At 28.9% G+C, this 27,874-nt stretch overlaps 3 protein-coding genes and 1 pseudogene across 6 annotated transcripts in view; 2 read left to right on the top strand and 2 right to left on the bottom strand.

The window, feature by feature from the left end:
- Nucleotides 1-586: 586 nt before the first annotated feature.
- On the bottom strand, nt 587-1,753 carry LOC113559944 (F-box only protein 44-like). Its single transcript, XM_026965732.1, is given in 4 exon segments — nt 587-794; nt 867-996; nt 1,056-1,329; nt 1,429-1,753. Coding segments are annotated over 4 exon segments (900 nt in total). The 3' UTR covers nt 587-623.
- An 854-nt stretch (nt 1,754-2,607) lies between these two features.
- On the top strand, nt 2,608-5,510 carry LOC113560129 (annotated as a pseudogene).
- Nucleotides 5,511-6,868: 1,358 nt separating this feature from the next.
- Nucleotides 6,869-7,936, top strand: LOC113560128. Its single transcript, XM_026965893.1, has 3 exons — nt 6,869-6,907; nt 7,293-7,498; nt 7,726-7,936. The coding sequence occupies exons 1-3, from the start codon at nt 6,869-6,871 to the stop codon at nt 7,934-7,936; spliced, it is 456 nt and encodes a 151-aa protein (XP_026821694.1).
- A 14,338-nt stretch (nt 7,937-22,274) lies between these two features.
- The window catches only part of LOC113559776 (homeobox protein OTX1-like), a 37,395-nt gene continuing 31,795 nt past the window's right edge, over nt 22,275-27,874 (bottom strand). For 2 of the 4 annotated variants that reach the window (XM_026965528.1, XM_026965526.1), the window contains exons 6-8: nt 27,070-27,472; nt 26,035-26,336; nt 22,275-24,965 (exon numbers count right to left, since the gene is read on the bottom strand). In XM_026965528.1, the coding sequence (XP_026821329.1) occupies nt 24,882-24,965; nt 26,035-26,336; nt 27,070-27,472 (789 nt within the window). In that variant the 3' untranslated portion in view covers nt 22,275-24,881. The remainder of the gene's footprint in view (nt 24,966-26,034; nt 26,337-27,069; nt 27,473-27,874) is intronic. The other 2 variants (XM_026965527.1, XM_026965529.1) reach the window with 1 other exon arrangement.

Below are 27,874 nucleotides of genomic sequence, written 5' to 3'. Positions count from 1 at the left end.
CTAATGCTGTGTGGGAAGTATAAACAATTCATTATTAATTTGAATACAATACCGTTTCGTAATATTTATTTTTTTACATAACCTACTACACATACATTGCACGTTCAAACATTATAATATGATATTGGTGCAAAACATAAATCACATATTCTTTAAATATACATATGTATCGTATAGATTCTGATTTGAGTCTAATGGATTTAATCTACATGTACATAAAATAGGTTTGTTTAATTATTTTTGTACTATAAATAGGTATTAGGTAATAGGTAATATGTATGAATTGGACTTATTTTGGCTAACAATTTTATGTTATTATATCATATTAAATTATATATTAATACATACATATTATATATATAATAAAGTATACCTTCCTATCAATATTAATATTATAAGATAAATTTATAACAACAGAAGTCAATGATTTTACTAATTAATTTGGATAAATATAAAGTATTATGTAAAAATAAATATATAATATACAATAAGTAACAATTATTTAAAATAATATATATATATACAATGTAATGTATGATATGTTTAAAACTAATAATAAATCAACAATACTTTAGTTCTAGGAATTTTTTAAGTAACTTAAAATGTAAAACATTAGAATATATTTAGATATACATGTAAGAATTAACATTTTTATATTTTATTGGTAGCGGAATTTTAACTACAGAGCACGACATTTTAAAATTGGTCATCGAACATGAAAACCTTGAGTCCATTATGGAATGGTGTAGAATTAAGGAAGTTTCATCTCCTTGAATTTCAAACGAATTTGAAACCTAAAAAATAATATTTAATGATAGTTTTATTAGAGTCTTTTAAGATATTAGTTTAGGTGATATTATACAAACTTTATTCCATCCAAATTCCCTTTGTAGACCAGTATCGACATTATCACATAGACCTATGATTTCATTTGTTCTACTGTGAACAGTTGCGCGTAACGTATAACTGATATGTTGACTATTATCTCTATAATACCTGCAAAACATAAATTTTATGTGATATAAAGAAAATATTTTAAATGTGAGTATCAGTACCATGCACTAAATGAAATTTTAGGTCGAAGAGTTTTCATCACGATTTCATTTAAACCATAATCTTTAAATATAATTTGTTGATCTATTGTCCGTAAATACTGAAAATCAATAACAAAACAACTTGTATATCCATCAAAATCTGGATCGGATAAAACATAACGATTATCCTGTGGTATTTGTTGAATACACGACATGTCAACAAAGTTAAACATATCAAAATCACCAGGCATAGACCATAACGTATTAGTAATATTTCCCCAATGGTTTAATCCGCCTATATTTGATAAAATAATCATCATGAGATTGTATAAACTATTATAAATTCTTATAAGAAACAGGTATAAACCTGGTATACAATTTATTTACTACTTACCCTGCCCACAGTGGTTTTTCACCAAATTTCTGTTGAATGGATCATATTTGATTATCACATAAAAAACGTATCACGGTAAATCCAGTTTTCTAATGTCATTTGAATTGATTTGTGAGAAACTGTAGTACCCTCGGCCATCATTCATAAACTCGTTTTCTCGAGCAGCTTTTTCTTGAAATGCATATTCATCTATTAGTTCTTTCCATCGTTTACACACAAGTCTGCAATCGAAAAGCGTGTCTGCGTCCATAAAGGTAAATGTGTTTACAATTACTTCATTCGGCAATAAATCAAAAAGTTGGTGATGATTTTTTAACGCTTCCATTATAAAAAATTGAATAATAAATAATATTTTTATAATGTAAACGATACTGATATAAAAATAATTTGAATTTATTCCAACGAAACGAGTACACAAAACATGAGGTATTAAATAAAAAATTATTAAACACTCAAGCCTGCAGACTGCAATACTATTGAGAACTTATCACGATTCAATAAACACCTAGTCACGCTATAACTGTATGATACTACCCTGAAGCCCGAAAGCGATAAGCAGGGTTTTGTCTCACCCTGTCTTGGAAGAAATGGTAAAATGCATGGATTATTTCATGGGGGATATTATAGTATCATCCAGAGGTTCTATAATAGATAGCAACGAGTGTTGATGCAATTTTTAAACACAAATAATAATTGTACTCACTATTTTATCGTTTTTACTTTAATTCTATACTTGATAAAGACTCGTCAATTTCAGCGTTCCAAGTCATTAGAATTTGAGTACACAATTATTTGTACTTCACGACCAATCTTTTTTTTTTATTTCGATAAAAATGTTATTGGAGTAATTTTATCCTATTTATTCGTTAGTTTTTAATTTATTGATTTTATTAAAAGCTCCCTCCGAGTTTTTGAATTTTCTACTATTTGCAAAAAGTTATTATATTGAAAGTTTACAAGCTTAGTACTTAAAAAACAACATTTATACTGTAATAAAACATATTTACGTACATGATATAATTATATAATATTGTGTTGTACTTAACTATTCGTCTATACAGAGCCGGAAGGGTAGGGCTAAGCGGCCTATAGCCCAGGATCCCCGAAAAAATATTATCTTTGGGCTGCAGCTTTTCTACAATTATATTATTCGATCGAAAAATGTTTTATGGTAATATAATGACCAGGTAATGGTTAATATTTCCTAAATCAGTTTAAATAGTTATTTGTTTTCCATTTGAATTATTTCTTTTTGATAGTAAATTAAATTCTTCATTTTCGAAATCAAGTTTTCATGGTGGGAAATATGCTGAAGAATTGGTATCTAGTCATGAAAGCAGTATAGAACATACAAATGCAGTAAATTCGCAATTAATTTGTCTGAACGATAGTTTTGAAAATCATGTGAAAATTAAACTATTTACTTAGTTGTTAATTTTATCATTAATAGTATTAAAAATTTAATTTTAGTGTGTTTATTTTATTTAACGTTAAAATAAATGTAAAATGTTTTTAAATGTCCTAGTTGCTGTGTGTCTAATGACAGCAATGATTACATTTGAATATTTTAAAATTGTACGTTTTGATCAATACTTTTCATTTTGTATATACTATGAAATGTTAATACATATTCAATGCATAAAACAATTTTTTCATCCTTATTTATTTAAATTGTACAGGCTGAGCCCAATAATACAATAAGATACTTTATAAAAAGTTTGATTATTAAACAATGTATAATAATAAATTTGAGAAAAATTAAACGATTAATTGTGTTCTATAATATACAAATATACAAGAATTTATAATATTAATCCCAAACAAATTTATTAAATTTGAATGTAATTAGTATAGTACTTTGCACTCTATTGAGGAATATTAAAGGATACAAGAGAGTAAAAAGAATATTTTGGAACTTTTAAGTAAATTAGATATAGGAAAACCAATAAATAGAAAATTAGAATCAAAAATATTCTAATTTTAAACAGTGACATATCTCATACAAATGTATTCAGTTTTAAACATAATAAATAAATTATGTAAATAAAATGTTGTAATAAAATTTCTTTAAATAAAACTAACTACAGCTATTGATCATAACATTTCATGTTTATATTATTCAGATTGTAGTATTGATAATAATACAATTATTAATAACACAAAATTAATTCTGCAGAATGTAAATTTACTATTTGTTAGACAAAAAGAACTAAAATAAAAACTAAATGCAACTTTTAATGTTTTTTATTTATGAAAACTGTGATTTCTTGTTGTCCAGTTTTAACGATGTAACTGTGTAACAACATAGTCTTTAGTATATTATTTTAAATATCAAAATAATAAAATATAAGCATATTTATATTAAGCATATCATAGTTTTTTAAAAGTATTAAAAAACAAAGTTTATTTTTTTTTTTTATATATACATATTGTGATTTTATTTCTAATAGGATAGAGCGTGAATCAACAAGTGTCTTATAATTACCAGATTTAACTAGTAATTCTAAAATTAATAACGCGTTAAGAAATCAAAAAAAAATTTTTAAGATAATAAAGCATAAATACATATACATAAATTTTGATGGTAGGTAAAATAACTGTATTATTAAAACCAACCACACAATATAGATTCTGCTGAATTAAAATTGTCTGCTTTTAAGATGAATACAATGCATACCTACTCTTAATTATTAAATGTTGCATAATTTAATTAATAACAAATATTATATTTAGCTTATTCTCAAAGAACATCAGTTATAGCACAAATTACACAAAAACTTGTAAAAGATATTGGCAGAACAGCAGAAATGGTCTGTACAGCCTTATATAGCAAAGATTTCAATGTTTTATGGGTTAAAGTTAACAAAGAAAGTTCAGCTGAATCTATTGCATTCTCATCTGGAAACAATCTTATTGTCGATGATCCAAGATTGTCATTGAGACAAGACATGAATAGCAATCGATACATATTACAAGTAACTAGATATATAATAATACAATTAAAAAAAAAAACTAAAAGCCCCACGTGCCTATTTAATAACAATTAAGTATGGAAATAATATATATTTTCAGGTTATTGATATTCAGGAAACCGATGCCAGTGTCTACCGCTGCGATGTGGTAATTGGGATGAACAACAAAATATCCACTTATACCGAGTTAATAGTGCGTAGATAACCATTTATTTTATGATAACTTGACAAGATCGTTTGTTGTAAAAGAAGGTCAACTAGTACAACTTAAATGTTATGCTGGTGGGTATCCTAGTCCAAGAGTTTTCTGGAGGCGAGCTAACAATGCAATTTTATCTATAGGTGCATCAATGTATAAGTACTAAAAATAATAGAAAATATAATACAAGCTAATCAAACATTAATTTAAACATAATTTATATACAAATAATTACATAAATTAAACATACATTTCATCTTCTAGAGGTAACATTCTGAAAATACCTGCTATGACAAAAGAAGATCGTGGAACCTATTACTGTGTTGCTGAAAATGGTGTTGGAAAAGGTGCTAGACATAGAATTTCCTTAAAGGTAGAATTTACACCAATAATCACTGTTTTTTATACTCGTTTAGGACAAGTTTTACGTGCTAATTTAGATCTTGAATGCCATATTGAAGCGTATCCTCAACCAGCTATTGCTTGATTATATAATGGAATAGAATTATACAATAATCAACATTACAGGTACTCATTAATCTTGATTATTTTTATTGTTGAAGTGAAATTTAATGCAATTTTTGTCTAACATTTAGTATATCACATTTGATAACTATCAATATAGTGATTATATTTGCAGAGCGTCAAATGTATTAAGAACTACTGAAATGACAATTACTGTGTATGGTAAATATTATTTACATAAACATATTATACAGAAAATCAATTGCTTATCAATTTTTTTAGCTTAAGTTATATATTTGGCAATATGAAAAGATTTTAAATACAATTTTTAATTTATGTTCATTTCATAATTTAACACAATTTAAGTTTTTAACAATTAACATATCATAATAATTTTTTGTGTTACAGAAGCACCATTACCAAAATGCCCTCCTGTCTGTGATTAAACATTGATATGATTTCATTTCTAATAGGATAGAGCGTGAATCAACAAGTGTCTTATAATTACCAGATTTAACTAGTAATTCTAAAATTAATAACGCGTTAAGAAAACAAAAAAAAAATTTTAAGATAATAAAGCATAAATACATATAAATCAATTTTATTGAAGTATATATTTCATTAATAATACTTAATATTTAGTAATTATTATAACTCTCTATTTCTAACACAAGCTATAGCTTAAATCAATTAGATAAATTAAATTTATAATCAAGAATATTTTTTATCAGATTTAAAGGTTTAATTTTTAATTTTTTGTATTATCAATTCTTCATAAATTTTTTTGAACAAAATATGAATTCTTCCTAACATAAAGATATGTAAATTATTAAGTATTTTTTTTCAATCTTAATCACTTTAAAAGTTTAATGTATACATAGTGAATAAGACAAATATTAGTTACCAATTTCAAAATGTAATTATCTTTGTTAATTATTTATTATGATACAGATATAAGAATAATTAGATTTAGCTACCTATATTATTTAAGGCAGTCTTGTAAAGTATTTGAGTAAATGTATTTAGAATACTTTTTAAATACATTTCGAATAAAGTATTTAGAAATTATTTTAAATACGATCTTGGATGTATTTGTATTTGAAAATCAAATACTTTTATTTAAATACTTTACCGATTTTTTTTTCAATAAATGATTATTTATTATCTTTTTTCTAGTCAGAAATCAAAAGTAATATCATTGAAATGATGTAATTTTATTCTCGGCATAGCCTCCTAAAATAAACAGGAAATATTATTGTTTATTTTCATTGAATCCTACATTAGTATATTGTGACGTGTATTATTTGAAAGTCATAGCTATAAATAAAAGATTATGGGATATGGGTCTTGTGTACACTGTAGGTACATACGAGATACGACTACATTATATCACACATGTGCTCAGTTGCTATGCAGTATGCATTCATATTTTTGACATTTTGTTATGTATCATTGAATTGTAATACTGGTGTGTTGTAGTGATGAGGAAGAAAATATTGTAAGTGATAATACTAATGGTGAAGTAGATTATACATCAGAAGGAGTAGCCATTCTACCAATTAATGATGTTTTGCTCTTGGGTGAAAATATTATTGAAAATAATGAATTTGAATATTTATACAGTTTACCAAAATACCATCGCTGCACATACCCTCAACTTAGTAGCCACAAAAGTAAATTTTAATACATAAAATAAATATTAATTAGCTTCAAATGTAATGTCTATTACTTTATTTCATAGGATTCTAAAACCGCATTACTCTCTTATCAACATAAAAAACAAAGTCAATTAACTTTTGCAAAAATGAATGATATTTTCAATAAGCAAAACCGTTCTACCCAAGTTGCTGACATAATAAAAAATTGTTTAGGCGTTTAACTCAAAACACCAAATGTTACTCGGTAGAATTTTTTATATGACAGTATGAAATTTCTTCTTAACTGTTATAAGTCAAGTATTTCTAAATTTAATACTTTGTGTGAAGAAATTAAAATCTCAAGAATTAAAAAAAGCGATTCTGATTTTATTGAAGAGTATCTTACAGCTATGGAGCCTCTAGCTATTTCACTTGATATATCCTTCAGATATGGTTTAAAATGTTGAGAAAATTATGTAATTTAAAAACAAATAATTGTGAAAACAAATTTATCACAAAATATTATCATTTTCCCAGCATGATTATATAATTGGCCCTAATATTCAATATACATATAATTTATTTTTTTAGGGTGAACATAATATATACATTGGATATTTATTGCCCACTATAACTGAAATAATGTTAAAATTTGAAAAACTTGAAAACAGTCACATGTGTTATTGCCAGCCTTTAATAACTTCTCTCCATGAAGGAGTTAATAAAAGATTTGAAGAACATTTAAATGATGAATTTCTTATAATTGCAGTAACATCACATCAATTTTTTATAACTGCGTAGAAAGCTAATGAATACAAGAAAAATACTGCAGTCACTGTTTTGCGAGATGCTGTTATGTTGGCTCATGCAAATAAATCATTAGGTAAATGTTTAAACAGTTCCATAAGTGAACATGATATTTATAGTGAAAGTGATGACAATGGTAACACATCATTCTTTACTTGGACACAAAAAAACCAGAAAACATTGCTGTCGAAGCGTAATTGGCTGACTTCTTAAAAAGAATTCCAACAAAGAAACTGGAAACTCTTAATTTGACTCCTACATTGAAGAAAGTTTTTATTAAGTATAATACTCCATTACCCTCTAGTGCTCCAGTTGAGCATGTGTTTAATATTGGTGGAGCTATTTTATCAAAAAAAGGGGGAAGATTGAGTGATGAACACTTTGAAAAAACCATGTTACTTAAATGCAACAAAATTTTTTGGAAATGATTTTTTTTAATTTCTCTGTATTACTAATTAAGTACCTACTAACCTATTATCAAAGAATTTCTATAATATAAAAAGTTTTAATTATTTTCATTTTTCAGTTTACAATTAAGAAAGTGGTTTAAGTATGTAACATGACAATTTTAAATTAGTTATTACAGTATTAATTTGTCAAATTTGTTTGATAATGTAAGATTTCTCTTAAGTTTAATTTTTTAATTAACCTAATTTATATAAATGTAGTTTTATAATCATTTAACATTAATATTTTACTATGGCACAAATATGAAATATTATATTATGTATAATATATAATGTATAATACCTAGCTTAAGTAGCTCGTAAGTTGTAAGATAATATAACAATTGGCAATATAACACTACAGTAGGTGTCAGGTGGAAGGTACCTACTACGTAGGCTAGTAGTTAGTACCAGAACCTATCTGAAATTCTGGTATATGCATTATGTATAAACTATTAACTATGTAATAATATATATTATATACAGATTGAATGAGTGTGATCTCAATGGTCAAATTTAAAGTTAAAATAATAGAGAAAAAGTATTGAACCCAAGTTAAGATAAGTATTTGTGTTTAAATACTTTTTAAGTTGATGTATTTGTATCTCTATTTAAATACAAATTAAAAATATCTTTTAACAAGACTAATTTAAGGTAATATATAGACTAATTAAAAAAAAATAAATTTAAATACACTATGTTTGGTCACTGATGCAAATTATCTTACCTTCTGATGAATTCTCAATAGTATTTGGAATGGGTTGATTTGGAGATGCCATAGATTCTACATTCTGTGTATATAATAATAATTAGATTTTGTTTAGTAAATTCTTAGATCAGGACATTAAAACCCAATTGTATTTACCGATGATACTGAATTTAAAGATTTACTTGTTTTTGTTAAAAATGAATGCATGTAATCTGAATCTTGTACCATAGATACTATAGAATTTGAATCAAACAATGTTAAAGGTTCCAAATTATTGTAATTATTTTCTTTGTAGAAAATGGGGGCTACTGCTGATGACACAGAAGCACTATTGACTGTTGAAGGTGTTTGCAATGACCCTTTAGGGAAAGTCCCTAACATTGATGACCTTTGAATATTAGGTGTAACAGCAACAGTGTAATCAGAATCTTTAAATTAAATCAAATAAAATAATAGTTGGGTATGCTATAATACATGAAATAAAAATAAAACATAAATAATAATATTTATGCCTTCAATATCACTGTCACTACTGTCAAAGATATATTTTTTCTTTTTTTTTTCGAAAGTAACGGATCATTTAAAACATTTTCAGTGTCAGTTGATTTCACTTCTACTCGTTTGTACCAAATCTTATTGAAACTACCTAACTTATATATTATTGATAATAATAGGTAATTTTCTTTTGTAACACGAACGCAAAAAAAAAATCAGGGGCTTATTACTATGACTATCTGAGTTTAGAAAACAACTGCTGTACTGTGATCTTCATACAAATGTAATTTTAATCATATCTGTGGTTAGACATACCTACATCTAAATTCAAAAGTCTGTTAAGATGAGTGACGACATTGGGAAATACAAAGGTGTTTGCACAAACGCTAAACACCTACCAACTAAGAAATATTATATCACCCAAATACAAACAATCCGAAGGCAGCAATACAATTAAATATTGTACAGTGTTTTTAAAAATATAATTCAATTTTGTTTAAAAACTTACCTTTTTATCAGAAATAATATTTGACATGCTGCTTACAACAGGTTTTAAAATCTTAACGAAAACACAGCTTTCACCACACGATAGTAAGTAATAGAAACAATTAATAAATTATTCAACACAAAATATTATAATAGCCAGGTTATATTAATTATGGAATAGCAATAAATGTGCAATGGATTACGTATTACGAGTAAATAACCAGTGGTTAATGGTTAAGAGTATCGACAAAGGCAGCGGAGCGAGATGTCGTCGTCACTAACACAACAATAAGACTACGCGCGCCTAGGATAATACGCTATTATTAAAGATTATTGTTTACATCAATGTATATTTTTAGAAATATAACCGTCAATTACCCATGAATATTATTGTCATATTTATTTATGTTTTTCTGAAATATTCCAGTAACGTATTGGAAAACATAAAACAATATATGTTTTTATAAAACCATTAATGTAGATTTATTGTAAAGAACGTTTCATTGTAATGTTTACATTGGAACTCAAAATGTATATTTCAGAAATGTTTGTAACAGTTTCTTGCACGGTGGGATCTATTACAAATGTAAAACATATTGCATTATTTCATTAAATACAATGCACATCTGAAAAAATGGACGAAGATAATGAACAAGTCACTGAAGTTGGAAAAGAAAGGCTAATGAGAAATTGTTTATTACCTTTAGAATCTCTTCCCTTATTGTGAAAATGTCAGTCAAACACATATATCATCGGGTATAGTAGGTAATTAATAATTATAAAATAAAAATGTTCTTAATTTTATATCACGAAAAATTGCATTTAAAATAATATTATAATTTTAATATACCTGTTTAAAATAATGTATATTAATTAATAATATACACGTTTTAGTTAAAAAATAGTTCAATATATACATATACCTATATATAGTATATTTAGTATAGTAATAGAAGAAAACATCAACTTTGCATTACATGCAATATTTCTAATTTAAGTTATATTACGTTTATATTATTTATATATATTATATTATTACAGCACTGCAGTGACTTATTCAATTACAATGTATACCTATTGGTCAGGGGTGGCGAACTTTTTGGGGTCAAGTGCCAAATTTCCACAATCAAGGTTTTGAAAAATTTTCACGTACCCAAAGGAAATTAAATTTACTAAGGATAAAAAAAAAGTTACTGATTTATTACATATTATATTATTAAGTAAGCACACCTTTTTTTTGTAATTATAATTTTAAAATGTAATTTGTTTTTTTGAATTTTTTTTAACAGTTATAATCAAAACTTCATAAATAGCATAATTTTTAATAATTTCAATTTTTCACGTACCATTGAAATTTGATCAACGCGTGCCGTAGGTTCGCTACCCCTGCTATAGGTATATTCTAAATCTGTACAATACAACAGTGCAAACTCTACATTTTATTTAAAAAATTTAAATTAATATATTATGTAAATTTCAATAATATTATATATTATGTATGTACATAATATAATAACGATAATAAGAATGCATTCGTTTCCATACCACCATTGAGGTATAAGTACGGTGCGTTTTTTTTATGGTTCCCCAGTAGGCCTAATTCAGTGCCGTATCCAGGGGGGACTTACACAAAAGTCCACACCGAAATCTTTTATTTTAAATAATACGTGTATATATACAAGACGATTTTTTAAGCATGCTCACTCCATTATTATGCTTTAATCATGCATATATTCCAATTTTGATTTTTACATAGTTTCGAGTTGTTAAAAAACAACGTTTTTACTAAAAAATTATATTTTTAAATATTTTTTATCCTTATATTTTTTTTTAAGTTTTTTTCTTTTTTGAATGACAACATAGAGTTTTAATTTCATATTCAAAAGCAGAACAATTTTCTGAGTATTTTGATACATTTAGGGCGAGTAGTTTATGAGTTACAACATATGAGTTATAAGTATTTAAAGTTTAGATGCTCGTAATGGAGTGGTATGGGGTTACCCCGCAAAATGTTTGTCCACTACTCCACTTGTCTAAACTTTAAATACGTATAACTCATGAACTATACTCGCCTAAACTATATGTTTTAAAATTATTTCCTGGGTACGGCACTGGCCTAATCCATGTAGTCAACAATTATATTATCATAGTAAAGTTATCTAATAGTCAAAACAAAGTAATGCCTGCAGATATAAATGCGCAGATTTTGCGTATAAAAAAATGTCCAGAAGCGTGGAAAGAAGGAAGCATTTTTTATAGCATTCAAGTGTCCCTCTCAATTTCCTAATCTTTCAGATCTAATAAAATAATTAACTATAGATACCATATAAAAATATTGTACCCATAACTTTGCCGTTGGTCCTTGATTTTGTATTTTTTCCAAAATACCATTGAACTGTTCTACATGTCCGCTCGCTGCACGTATACACTAGTGCATTTAGTTGTGTTTGGTCCGTACGAACGTCGTCACGTGTTCATCGTGAATATTGTTTTTGTGAATTTTGAATTTATTTATAATATAATATTTTAAGTACTGCTTATTCGTATAAGTTAATATTACATAGCCTACTAAATGGCGGGTAATTGTTTTACTTGTAAAACCTCGCTTTCGGTCGGCGAAACTATATATATGTACAATACAGCAGTGCGAATTCTCTATTTTATTTAAAAAATTTAAATTTATATACTATGTATCAAATATTTAGTATTATAATAAAATACAACTCTATTTGATTGATAAAATGTTAGCTGTTTTTACTATGGTAGAAATAATTTTAAATATATATACAACAACAATTTATCGGTTACATTAATTCTTTTTTATCATATTGTCGTATGTCTTTTAATAATTCTTTCGAATTTTACAAGTAATATTTTTTGGGATAACAATAATTTAGGGGAGAGAACATGTAGATGGTTATAATAAATGACTCGCGGAATTTGTGAATCTTAGTATTGTTCTGGATCACGTATTTTGCTGATTTTATTCGGTCGGTGGTTTCTTACCAAAGTAACCACTCATCAGTGTTATGAGCAGGCCTAGGATTTTATAGCATTTGCTAATTATTATAGGATATAGATAAAAATAGCAGAGTGAGCTATAAATTTGTTTTATGCACCAAGGACTCCAATTATGAAATTTTATAATGCTATTTTTTTAAGTATTTTAGGTTTTTACTGTTGCTAATTTGCATAATATAACGTTTTATTTTGTATTTTCGTAAATCTAGTTTATACTATGTGGTATGAAAATTATAAAAATGTTGTCATTTATTTTAATTATTTCTTATTTTTTTAATACATATGAAAAATACCCATATTTTTGTTTATATTAAAGTGTATTTTCAAGAGAGCATCGGATGAATGCGTTTGACGTCGGGAGGCGGGTAGCCGATCACTTATATGAATTTCGTCGGCCTCTAGGACCGATTATATTATATTATACAAATGTGTGAATGTCATATAATTTATATTAATAATAATATGTATTATAACAGTATAATCATAATAAGCAGTGGCGTATTTTGAATGTTTTTTTGGGGGGTGTCCAGATAATATAGGTATATACTTATTTGTTAGTTGGTTGCAATATTTCTGTTTTGCATCTACTACCACAAAGCTCATAATATTCTCATCAAATATTGTAATGAAACATTTTTATTTATTTAACTAAAAGTAGTAATTTTTATGTAATTTAAATCACACAGGTATAAAATACCTACTGTAAACATAATTATTACAATGTATTTTGTTTGTTAAATTCGATACCAGTGATGCTATAAGAATAATAGTTTTATAAATAATTAAAAATATAATAGGATAATAAATACATTATTTAAAACTAAATTTATTTTCCTTTCTATTTAGTTTATTACTTTATATAAAAAAAAAATTCAATATTTAATGTCGATAAATTTTGAAGAGAATTTGGCAAACAATAATATGTGATTCGTTATGAACTAATTTAAAATTAGTTTATGACTTTATATGATATTAAATTATTCAAAAAACGAATCACATATTATTGTTTGCCAAATGCCCTTCAAAATTTATCGACATTAAATATTAAATTTTTTATTTTGGTTTGAGGGGTGTCCAGATATCATGGACACCCCCCCCTCCCCCAAATACACCATTGATAATAAGTATTTAAATAATTATATATTTCACACATAATTATATAAGATTCTAAGTTGTAGTACAAAATCAATCATGATTTTTAATTAATTTTAAACCGATTTGTATCTACACGGTAGTGCATAATACCCGTCCGTGACGTATCGTACGATAAAAAATTAGTTAAAATCAAAATTTTGTTCTACAACTTTCAAAATGATATCACATGACTCTAAATGACATACCCTATACTTTAAAAGCGTTTTAGGTCGCCTGGTATACGAATTGGACTTGTAGTGGTAGCTAAACGTAGTATTTTACACGCGATAATCCTGCACCAAGTATTATTTTCTGGACAACTCGACCCCACCACCACTGTATGTTATTATATAATATACATTATTACCTGTTATTGTCATTTTCATCCGAGATGTTTAAATACATCATATGCGCTCAGCAAGCTAATTAATCGTAGTTAGTTCGTACAATGAAGAAGTATTTTTTATGCAGATCATAGTAAACAGATTTAAATGATTTTAAAAACAATAAAAATGCCTTTCAAAAATACGATTCAATCCACTCACACACATTATTTTTAATTATTTTTTTTTTCATCGAAACAATTTGTTGTGTTGTTATGTAAATTCTTATTTTTATTAATTATTCATATCATCTTATTATTCCAAGTAAGAACACGATTGGTTAAGTTCAATTTAAAATTGACCGACTTAAGTCTACGAATTTGTACGATGGCCACAAGTATTATTTTGTTATGGAAAATTAAAAATAGCGAATAAGTTGCCTATATAATGCTCCTTAAAATCAAGTGGAGAGAAATACTGAAATAGTTCTTGTTTGTAAACAAATACTGTAAATTGCTTACTCAAGTTCTCAATTGGACCAAATAGTAATATTATCATCATTTTAAAGATTATAAGAATTTTTAATACTGTAATAATAAGTTGATAAGTATTAGTATACGCAGAAAATATATTTTGAAAAAAAATATGACTATGGAAAGTACTGCGTTCATATGATTTTCCAGATTGAAATCGTTTTTAAAATTTTAATTTTTGTATTTGTCTTAGATATTTACATATAGTAAGTTTAGTTCTTTAAATTTTAATTTATGCTTTAAAGTCTAACATACTTCCAATCTGTGTATCATATTTTTAATAATTTGTTTCGACACTCTTACAAAAAGATACAACATTAATATTATTAAATATGTGAAAAGATACTGGAGTTATAAAGTGAATAATTGTTTGAATACAATGCAAATCATAGACATTCATAACATATATATTATATTATATCAGGGGGACGAAATATATTATAACCGAAATTTCAATATTGGGGGCTGGTGAAACGGACCTCTTATACAATGCAAACAGTCGTACCATGAAAAACATAAACAATTTACACTCTTACGTTTTTTTATATTTATGTATAGTTTATTTACTATTGTCTCATTCTAATTTTAATTAAGATATGCTTTATGCTTAAGATATTTTTAATATTTATATCGAATTAAAAAACAGTTTTTAAATATTTATGTATTTATAATATTCAATTATATAACGACCTATAAATTATAGTTTTTCGACTTATATTGTACAATTTCGTATGCGCCGACTGTTTAATAATTTGCACTGATGGAAAAATTTGTAAAATGTGTATGTTGACGAGCTTAGATTTAAATCGAAAAACACGAGGCTGTGGAACGGGCCTAAGAATGATATATTATTACAAACCTGGAGCCGGTGACAATTATTATCTATATGTCAGCAACTCAGTCAGTGGCGTCATTTCAGTTTTTGAGAGGAGGCCAAAAGTTGACCGGCTATAATAAAAATAAAAAAATAAAAACCACTCGCTAACAATTACATTACCATTACATTTTTATCTCAATACTGCAATATAAAGCAGCCTTCTTACATAATTGTATACAAACTAAGTTAGTAAATAGTAGTTACTAGGATAACCGTGGTTACTCTAGAAATAAATAACACATTTTTTTGAGAGAAAACAATGATTAAATAATACAAATACGTATAATATGTGTTAAACATCACAAAAATAAGCCCGGACACTGGATGCGAGTATAAAAAAAATTACTTTACTCTACAAATCCCGATACCAAGGCCCTAGAATATGGTAGAAAACATGAATACCAAGCCAAACGAGATTTAGAATTGGCTTTAAATGTTAAAATTAACGATTGTGGATTGTTTATTGATTCAGTTGATGTTTTCTTAGAAGCTACTCCTGATGGGTTAATTGGGGCAGACACTTTAGTCGAAATAAAATGTCCGTATTTAGCAGAAAATATAGATCCCGATGAAGCAATTTTTCAAAAAAAAAAAAAAAAAATAACTATTTGGAAAACTAACAAAAAATAAAGAAATAACAGGTATAGGTAGAAATCACAAATACTACTACCAAGTTCAAGGACAGTTACACATAACTAAGCAATAGTATGGAATTATAGCTTTTTGGACTAGAAAAGGAATCAAGTATGAAAAAATTGAAGGAGATGATACTTTGTGGCAGACAAATATGTTTCCTAAACTAAATGATTTGTATTTCAATTGTTTATTACCGGAGTTAGTAAAACCAAGACACCCAAAATCAATGCCTATTCGAAATCCAATCAATATACTGGAAGCGAAACGGAAAAAGAACAAACGGAAAATGAATGAACAAAGTAAAAAAAAAGTTTAACAATTCAAATAATTTAAAACCAAATTATTATAAATAACAAAATAAATTTTCGTATTTGTATAAGCATTAATATTATTAATATTTCTATAATAGAAATCTTCAATACAAATACATAATTATATGTAAACAAAATAATTTTGCATTGTACGTTTTATAACAAAATTTAAATATATATATTGTATTATAATCTCATGATAGAAAAAGTAGATTGTCGAATGACAATAATTTCATTTTATTACAATTAATTTTGTGAGTTTTTTAGTATTATAATAAATAATGCATAAATATTAATTATTGATAGTTATTAGTATGACCAATACGTAAAAGCGGAATAAGTCATAACGATAATATACCGGCACAGTTTTAAATAGTCATTAGAGCGATCGTATTGATAAAGACAATAAAAATAATGTTAGACGCGAAACGCTGCACGTCGGTAATCGGCCGTGGAACGATATAGATGGGCTGCGGTACAGGGATGTCACTCACACTAATGATCATTTACCACGCACAAACATACACGCCACGCATGCACGTATTTACAGATTTGTCTAAAAATTGCCTATACTCAACTCCTTACAAACGGTCGGTATGGAATTGTATATATTGTATACTCAATGCTATCAGCTGCTATATATCAGGGGCCATAGGCGTGCGCACGAAGGCAGCATAGGCAGCATATGCTCTGCCCCTGGACTTTCTTTGGAGCTACCGGGGTCGGCAAATATTTAATAATGGGCCTCGGTAAAATTATACTTCCACAAATGATTTTTTTTTTTCATATTATAAATAATAAATATTGACTATAGACTTGTGGAAAACCAAAATTCAAAAAAACCAATGACCAATACAATTTTAATTTTGATACCCAATAGTAAAAAAAAGTAAAACTATGGGTTGGTTTTAATGGTGAATTTGAAAAATCGGCCGATTTAATCTCTTGCTGCCCCTAAAACAGTAGGCTGTGTACGCCTATATCAAGTGGTCGTCAACTAATTTATATAGAGGTCCGTTTCGAAACTTATTATACTGGCCGTGATCCCTAACAGTTTTAATAATTACCACACGTTAATGAATACATATTTTTTTTAGTATTTATATTTATTTATTTGTACATTTGTTCATTATAGATTAATTTAATTGTTTTGTCGCAGTATAAATAATAAATAATTTGTATTTATTTATATTATAAAAATTTTAAAATTTACTCCGCGAATATAGGTCCGTAAAAAAAGCGTTTGCAGTCCACCAGTTGGTGACCCCTGTACTTTATGATGACTTATTTTGAGAGGAATTATATACCACTTTATGTCTTATTTTAAGCAAATATTAGTATAAAGGTGTTATAAAAAATAAAACAAAAATACCAAAACTAGCACATACCCGGCCCGACAGTGAACCTGCTTTAACCTGTTTTATCAGTTAAAAAAGAATTTGTTGAATTACTTACAATACAATATTTAGGAGCTTCAACCTTTATGGTTGAATAAGTGGCCTCATTTATTTATTTCCCGGTATTTTTAATAGTGTTATGAGATAAAATTAATTGATTATTATAATAAGAAGTACGAGTTAATATATTAAATAGTTATCACTTATAATTTAACTAATAAGTATTAAATAAATTTAAATTATTATTGTAATATTTATTTATTAAATAGTGAACTACAAATACTAATTTTTAAATATTTAATTTTTGCCATGGAAATATATTTTTGAATTAGAAATAAACAATCTATCGATACCTACAGCTAATGCACAATAAGTTTGTTAATCATGGACGTGAGGTATCGAATAAGAAGCAACCTATTTAAAATTAAATATTGACTGCTAAATTAAAATTAAATATTTATCAACCTTTATCATTGAAAATTGTTACTTGAGTAGGTGGCTCGCGAACACTCGTTTTAAATTTTAAAAGTAATTAAATTTCGATTGGGAAATAATATGTACGAAAATAGAATTTAGAAGTTTTTATGCTTATGGCTTCGAACAAAGATATTTAGAGCATTATAGATTCTGATCAAGTTATTGAACTATTGTAAAAACAAGAATAAATTGCTTTTAAGAGAACTTAGTTATTAAGGTGTACCTACTTACTTAATAATAAATTATTTGAATTATAATATTTTTATGTTCTAGAAATGTAATTACATATTATTAATTCAATTATATAATGAAGAAACTAAAAATTGTCAATTATTTTTATATAGTAAATTTGTAAAGAAAAGCCAATATATTAAAAACAGTAAGAAAAATAATAAAATGTATTTAATATTTCTATAAAAGGATTAGAACATTAAATAAAAGTTTATTTTGAATGTCTATTTGTTACAAAATATTTAAAAATATTTTCTGTGTATATTTAAGAATGTAATAAGATCAAACTTCAAGTTCAAGTTAAAACCGGTTAACCTCAACTGACTAGCTCAAAACTGTTTGCTATAATTATAAGTATTATATATTATTTTACTAAATAAGGGGTAAAACTAAACAAATTTTGTAATTAAAATAAAATTAAGCCCTTTTTGAGGGAAGTAAAATATGCGGCGCATAAGCCGGTTTAATCCATATTCCCAGGCCGAAAAAATTCACCAATCGGTATGAATAGTAATAATTGATATTAGGTATTCTTGATCTATTCGCATGAGGTACCCATATATAATGATAAAATTATTTTACAAAAAACCATTGCACGAAGTATTCCCAAATATTTTAATTGCTCTTAGAATTCTTAGTTTATATTTAATCATCCCGCTGGCCAATTATTCGGCCAAAAGAGCATTTCCCAAGTTAACAAGAATAAAAAATAAATAAAGAACAATCCAGGCTCAAAAAAAATTAACATCATTAATGATATTGTATTTAAAAAAATGATATTTTGCAATTGATTGATTTCAATGAAACTATAAAACAATTTGCAAAAGTAAAAGCAAGGAAAAAAATTTAAGTTATAATTTTTTAGTAACAAAAACAGCGTTTATATATACAGGGTGATTCTTTTATCATAAACCACTCATTACTTCAAAAAGTATTTATGTTTTTGAAAATATATTTTTACATTGTTTCAAGTTGTTAAAAAATCAACGTTTTTTAAAAAAATTATATTTTTAAATATTTTTTATCCTTAACTTTTTTTAATTTTTTTACTTTTTTGAATGACAACATGGTTTTAATTTCATATTCCAAAGTAGAAAATTTTGTTGTGTATTTTGATATATAAAAATCGATTTTAGGGAAAGTAGTTTATGAGTTATAAGTATTTAAAGTTTTGATTCGCGGAGTGGTGTGGTACGGGGTTACCCCGCTATATGTTTGTCCACAACTCCGCTTGTCTAAACTTTAAATACGTATAATTCATAAACTACTCATTCTAAATTCGATTTTTATATATCAAAATTGTCAAAAAATTATTCTGCTTTGGAACATGAAATTAAAATTCTATGTTGTCATTCAAAAAAGTAAAAAACATAAAATATATGGATAAAAAATATAATTTTTTACGTTGATTTTTTAACAACTTGAAAGTATGCAAAAAAATATTTTCAAAAACATGAATACTTTTCGAAATAATAAGTGGTTCATGATAAAAGAATCACCCCGTACATATATAATATGTGTAGGTATAATAAATTATTACATTATAATTATTAATTTTTTTTTTTATTGTAAACAATTATACATTTTACATTTTTTAGTCTTTAAAATTTAGTGGTACAATTTTTTTGAAGCTATAAAGGTTTAAGGGTGCCCACTAATATATTATTATTAAATTAAATTTTTAAGTAAAAGCGAATACATGTCAATGCATACAATATGCGTAGGGATCTCATCTGATATAATAGTGTATTTATTAGGTAGATATGACTATAATAATATACTGTTGTACGTCATCACCTTCACGGTATATTAATATGAATATCAAATACCGTGTAGTGTGATCTTGTATTAATTACTTTTTAATATAAAATTTAAAATGTACAAATAATACCTATTTTGGAACACGATTAATAATAATATTATGTATTATACAATATATACAAATATTATACGGGATAGGTACACAAACACACATACACAACGTTCATACGGTAGATTGAGTTTTTATTTTACACTATAAAATAATTTGCATAGTTTATTGATTCTTAACCGTAATAATGTACAATATAATATGATATTTATATATAATATATAGATATAGTGTATTATAATATAAGGTTATACGATGAAACTAATTGCGAAAAAAAAAACAAAATTTGGAACACAGTTCGTGTCTTTAAAAAAGAAAGACCGATTCTAACGTACACATATTTTATACACATTTATATTATATTGTTTTCGATATAAGAATATTATACAACTTGCAATAATTATCTAAAATTTATGTTTTTATAATAAGCTAAAAAAAAAAATTTATTACCGTTTGCTTAATAATACAATATTTATATAATAATAATATATACCTATGTATGGAGAAATGTACACAACATTTTTTTTTATACATAAACAAACATTTTTTTTTCATTTTTTTCTCAAATATAATATTTACATGATAATGTCGAGTAGGTAATAAACAATACCACCCTTGCGCAATCGTCATTAATAACAGGCGAGCACGCAAGCCTAATGGGGTGGGTGGGCACAAATCCACCTCTGAATTTTTTATTTTATAATTGTTTTTTTTTTTTTATTTGAAACGAAAAAATATATTCTATATAATAAGAGATTTTAAACGGTGGTTTAGAAATTCGATTTTTAACTATTAAAATAAAAACATTGCGTAACTACTACCAAGTTTTTTAGATTGTTTAAATGTAACTGAAGAATGGAAATATGTACTTCTATTAATTCATTCAAAAACGTAGATTTTTTTAACGAAGTCATAAGTATGACTATTTTAATACTGGGCGCAACTTATATAATGTACAATAATAATAATATCCAACCAGAGTTCATTTTAATCACAAATTCACAACACTGATTGAGTTCCTAATAAGGTAGAACAATGTTTGTTCACATAATGATAATGATATGATGATTTAAAAAAATTATTTGTTATGTTCCTTGTATAATTATTTCAAATGCTATTGTAAGTAAAAAATGTATGACACAAACAAATATTCGATTTTGAATCGAAGATTGTTTGAAAATTTCAGAATTAATAGAAGCGATTTATATTTTGGTAAGTATAGAATTAAATGTGCGGTTTTGAACACAGTTTAAAAAATATATAAAATATTATTGTAAAGGTGATGAAAGAATAAAAAGTAAACACAGGTATACGTGAATGAAAAACTCAACGGGTTCATGGGTCCGATGGTTTTTTTTTTTTGTTTTTGAAAAGATTACGCGTTACACACATCTGGTATTTTTCGATAATAGGGCTGCGAGTTTGCTGCAGGGGCGCTATTTTGGAGAGCGTGGGGTTTTGGCGGATATAAGAGTTGGCTTTATGGAGGGGGAACAGGCCCTTCAAAATAAAAATAAAAGTTATCGCTCCCCAAATTCACACCGTATATAATATGTACATGTATATAATAATAATAATAATAATAATAATAATAATAATAGTAATAATAATAATAATAATAGTAGTAGTAGTAGTCGTAGAAGCAGTTATAATAATTAAACACAAACAAATTGAAAAAAATTGTTTCATCGAATGTTGTTCATTAAGATTTAGAATCCGATCTACAAACATCGATATAGTTTTGTAAGTTAAAAAACAAAAATACACAATCATAAAATAATTCCATACAAATATTATGAAAAATACTTTTATTAGTTATATAACAGTATATTTTATACACATTTTATATGGGCAGTTTAATCATCTTAATGTTTTGAAAACTAGATTTGAAATAACTGAAAGAAGCTATAAACGGTAAAGATGAAAACCCCATATTGTAAAAGCCATCTCAGAAGATGTATAAATAGATTATAGACTAATTTACTATAATATGATATATAAATATATTCATATATTCTTAAAAATCGAAAATCTTAGAACTTTTTTGTTCTCAAAATATGGTTAATACACTTACTATGCATGCAGTGGCGTAATTGTGTGGGGAAAGGGGGACATTTGCCCCCTGACAATTTTTAAGGGATAAAGGTATATATTTTTACCGGGAGGGAGGGCTATCAGGGTTTTGATAATAATAAATATATTATATTGCTCCCCCTAGATTTTTTCCCAATTACGCTATTCTATGCATGTATATATGATTGTAGAGCGGACTCCAGTTTTTTAATTTTTGTGATCTTTAAAATTCGATATGACAACACTCAGAAAAAAAAAAAAACTGTGAAAAGAGACGTATTATTAGCTAGGAATTTGAAAAATCATCATTAAAAGAGCCTGGGCAGGTATAAGCGACTATAAACCATATAATGTACATATGCCATATATCTTATTTATTTTTATAACAAAAAAACGCGTGTTGTTTGAATTCTCCAAATATCCTTGTAGAAAAACCAGTCACTTTTCCCACATAGTCCGCCCCCATAATAATGGCGATATTATAGGAGCGATACGTCATTTTCGGGTGACTTAATTTCCCTGTAGCCCGGATATGCAAAACAATCGTTGAGCAACATCATTGATGTGTCGACTACATATATCAATATTTTCCCACTCGAAAATTATGGAAATTATATGCTAGCTATATAGAAGTGCAAATGTTGAAAAGTCAATTTTAATAATAAATGGTTTTAACATCACATAGAGATTATCATAGTGACGATGTGACAATGATTTTTTATTAGCCTTGCTTTTTAACCTTTTTATCATACTGCAAATCCCCCGGCGATGGAAAAAAAAGTGGTTCGCTTATTATTAAGTGATCGGACCCCTATTGAAAATCTGAAACCGCGCCCCTGCCTTGTCGTATCGTCATATTATTATATTAGCGTGTGTACAATATCATCTCGCGTTCGGTTTAACGTCCGACAATAACATAATATACGGTCGTACGCGAATGCATACGATGGTTTATGGGCGTGGCCGAGGGGTGGTCGCGTATAGTGCCGGGGGATTATGCAATTTCATAATAAATCATCGGTTATCGGCTTGTTCCTAAATAATCGATCGAACTATTGGAAAAAATCTAATAATCGAGCAAAATAGAAATTTCTTATTTATGGTACAGTATGGGCATGTTATCACATAATATGATCGATACACGCAACAACAATTTAACAAATTCGTTGATATAACGGTTTTTATTACTGTTACATTGGAGTTACGTGCTCTTCTAGTGGATAAATATTGTTATTTTCGTGATTTCAGAACCCGTCCAGAATTTACCAGTATACAAATGCAAATAAACATTAGTTGCAGATTATTCGGTTATTGTAGAATATTTTAGATCGACTACGTGATTACAATGATACACGAAATTATTCGATCGGCCGATTAACATGACTCGTGAAAGTTAACGAATCACCCACGCGTATGTAAGAAAAGGTTTTGTAGCAAATACAATAACGGTTTGTATCGAAAATTAACAAGTTAAACGAGATCACTGAAGATTTATATTATACACACGACATTCGCATTACTATATCATAAGCGCAGTGAAACCTCTGAAAAAATAAAAAGGTAATGGACTTCTCTGTACACTCAATCCCTGAATGAGTTAACGTATATACGAAATCTATGTATGTGTATGTCAAAACATTTTTAATATAATATAAAGTCTTAATTTAGCAAATTTAAAATTGTTCTTTGGAGGCAGACGCGTACTTGGAAATCGTTTCCTAAAACGTTACAATATTTTTATCCATATGCGTTTATTCACGGGAGACCAAATGGTGAAAAAATTAAAACAATTTTATTAATTTAATGTGAGAGAGGTTTCACTGCGCTACGTCAACGATTTACGTCATATTTATACGCGTTACCGGTTACACACACATACTTTATGATAACATATTAATAATTAATATAATATACTGAATCAGAGTTGTTCTCGTCGTCACTTCGTTTGATTTTACTTCTGATCGTCAATATATGGATCTGCGGACCGATGCAGTAAACGCACGCACGGCGGTGCGGACACATAGAATAAAATATTATTATATACTATATCATAATATTCTACAGACGTCTGACGTGCGTACGCGAGTCGAAATAATTTGATGTGTTGGCATATTTAGTAGGTATTCATGTATATTTGTGTATGGTTTTCCGGCAGCTTTTGCGTGTTTGCCAGCGTCGTCTTCGGCATCGGCGCGAATATGATAATGTATTTACAAGAAATTATTATATATATATATATATATATATATGTATAGGCCACCGCGCTAAAAGGTACATCTCCACCCACGACTGACGGCAGCCACGTCGCGGAAAGACATAAGTGGCGGCGTGCGACGGCTCCGGCCTCCAGTTGTTTACTTGCGCTCCCAGCCCGCCGAGTTATAAAACCACGACGATGCGTCCTCGCGCTTCACCCAAGCCGACTCCGAACCATTTTCCTGTGAACACAAATAAAACACGACCGCTGTTATAATCGTCGATTACATTTTAAAGTAAATAATATATAAATCGTCCGACTGTCATTAGTATTACGGATACGATGGAATCGCCTAGAGAGGATATCTCGTAGACGCTATATAATTGGGTAGATATAAAATTCGGGTGTCAATAGATACCTAAGCTCGTGTACCGTTTAAAATCTGCAGATTACCGGAGAAATCGGGGAAACACTACGAAAAAGTTGGGCGTGATGTTAAGAAAAATTTTCAGCAACAGACAACCACAACTACTAGCTATATATGTCATCTCCGAGGCGCTTTACCATAACCATACCGTTCGTGTCAACATTGCAGCACAAACATAACGGGTGTTTGAAATTTTCGAAAGCGAAAGCGCTGCATTTATGTTCGTACGCCGCATTTACATTCGACGCATGACGAAATTATTTATTAAACACTCCTCGTTAATACGCGCGGTGATAACGAATACAGGGATGGATTTACTCTAGCCTCCCCCGTTTAGTTGCATATCGTATTTGTTTTATGAATGTTTTCACGCGACGTGGTGTTCGACATCGCTGCCGTTATCCTCAAACCCTTCACCCTCGGCCGAGATTGGTTTTCCTTTGGGTACATATCACAACACCCTTATTCGCCCCAGCGACTGTGTACACATGGTATTCGAGAGATTTAAATTTTACCCTTCTCGAAGTCACAACTCTGTCCTCCGTAAAATAATTGCGTGTACGGCAGAATGTATGTCTAACGCCATAATAATTGGGGTTTATATCGTAAGGACACTACCGAGTTATTTCGAGTACCAAATTGGATGGTCACGGGCTTAGAAAACCAATTTCAAATATTAAACACGCAGTAAAATGTCTAACTAAATCGTCTGTTTCTAAAAATAAAATAAAAAAAAAACAGAAGTCGTAAATAGATGATCGACTACAAGTAATATTGACTGAAATGAAGCGAAATTCTATACCATGACACTGTACAAAAAAAAAATGACGAGTCGAAATTTAAATAATATTATACTAATAAAAAAAAAAACACGCCAACTCACGGCTGTTTGATGCGACGACATTGTCGGCGGTGGCGCCAGATAGTCCATGTTCGAATAGTAACCGCCGTAGTTCTGGTGATGATGAGCCGCCGCGTGATGGTGATGCGGATGGTGATGATGCGGTTGGTGATGGTGATGATGAGATGAATAGCAATTGCCACCTGTACTGCCGTTGGTCGAGTAGCCTCCGCTGGAGCCTACTGGAGACGATCTAGTGCTGTGATGGTGCAAATCCACCAGTCCCGACGGTGGCTCCGTGATGGCGGGGCTCCATATCGATCCTGGCGTGTTACCTCCACCGCCTGTACGGTATAAAAAAAAAAAAAAATGTAAAACGTTACCACTGCGCGTTGTAGCGAACAAAATTATATAAAAGGAGTTGAAATATGCCGACGAGAGAGAAGAAAACGAACGACGGAATCGGTAAAACATTATGATATTATAGTGATTAAGCCCAGACCGGAGAAGAGGCGGTTTAAGAGAAAAAAAAAAATTGGACAAAATATAGGCGTATCGTTAATAGTTATCTAGCCCGTCGAAACGCAGTAAGTAAAAGCTAAACAGATTTAACGTTTAAATCCCACGTCATGATGGTTAAATATATATTCGCATCCGAGACCGTGTGTATGGATGTAGGCGGATCCAGATAAATGACCCTACAATAAGTCCCCGGGGCGTCACTACGTAGTTACACGCGCATCAGGCCCCTTCTTCTACGCCACCCACTTTTCGAATTGTAAACTCACCACACGTGCATTAAAAATAAACCGATGGCACGCCTATATAATAATAATATTGTTGTTCGTAAACTGTAATACGCATACGGGATTTTATCCTGTCGGGGAACGCGTATAACGAGGAAAACGGTCACCGCACACAGCACCACACTTCCTTGTTCCCTCGAGGATGTTTATCTGCAATGCCTCGCGCGGAGTACGCGCGACTCCGAAGAGATACAATAAAATGTGGTGTGGGTGCAGGGTAAACGGTTAAGAGGGTGGTTATTGATAACACGAGTGCGACCGTTCGACTTACCGGAACTCGGGTGGTACACGGAAGGCGGCGGTTGTATGGGCGGCGTGCCGCTCAGTATCGGCTTAATGTACGACGAACCGCCGCCGGGCGGCGACTGCCGACTGGACGACAGCGAGGTGCCAGTGGACACGGGCGAGTTGCCGGCCGTCGAACTCGTTACGCCGCCGCCGCCCACGCCACCACCGCCCACACCGCCGTTTATTGTCGGTGACATTTTGTTGTTGTTGTTGACCGGTGCGTTTCCACCGCCACCCGAAGATTTACCCGATGATTTCGGCCCGTTGTTGCCGGTCGAGTTGTTTCTAGACGACGCAGTCTTGTCCGTTCCCGTGCCGTTGTGGTGCTGCTGCTGGTTCTGTTTCACCTGTTGCCGGCACTTGGCCCTCCGGTTCTTGAACCACACCTGAAACACACCATCACGCCCATGTAGATTGGATTTATATTGCAATAGTCGTCTGAGGAGTCGACTAACCGAAATTCGGGCATACGAGGTGGAACTTATATAAAAAATAATATGATACTCGAGGGGTGAAATCTACATTTTTTATTTAGACACGCGCCTGGTCGTAGCTATTTATTTAGCCTGTAAGTTTAATCGATGGCCTGACGAGCCAGCTCATAACTTTTGAAACTATAACGATGACAAATTTACATGACAAAAGAACAAAACTTTTGTTTTACCATTTTACTTGTTCTATTTATTTTTTATTCGCGCGATAATTTCATTTACGAGTGCCTACTCCACTTTACACCGCGATGACACATAAGCAGGTATGTCACAACTCACGACAGACATAGTGTAGTT

This window comes from Rhopalosiphum maidis, chromosome 3 (genome assembly GCF_003676215.2).
Source record: "Rhopalosiphum maidis isolate BTI-1 chromosome 3, ASM367621v3, whole genome shotgun sequence".
Classification (NCBI taxonomy): domain Eukaryota; kingdom Metazoa; phylum Arthropoda; class Insecta; order Hemiptera; family Aphididae; genus Rhopalosiphum; species Rhopalosiphum maidis.
Note: the sequence above shows the minus strand (reverse complement) of the source record. Positions and strands in the feature narration are given on the sequence as shown.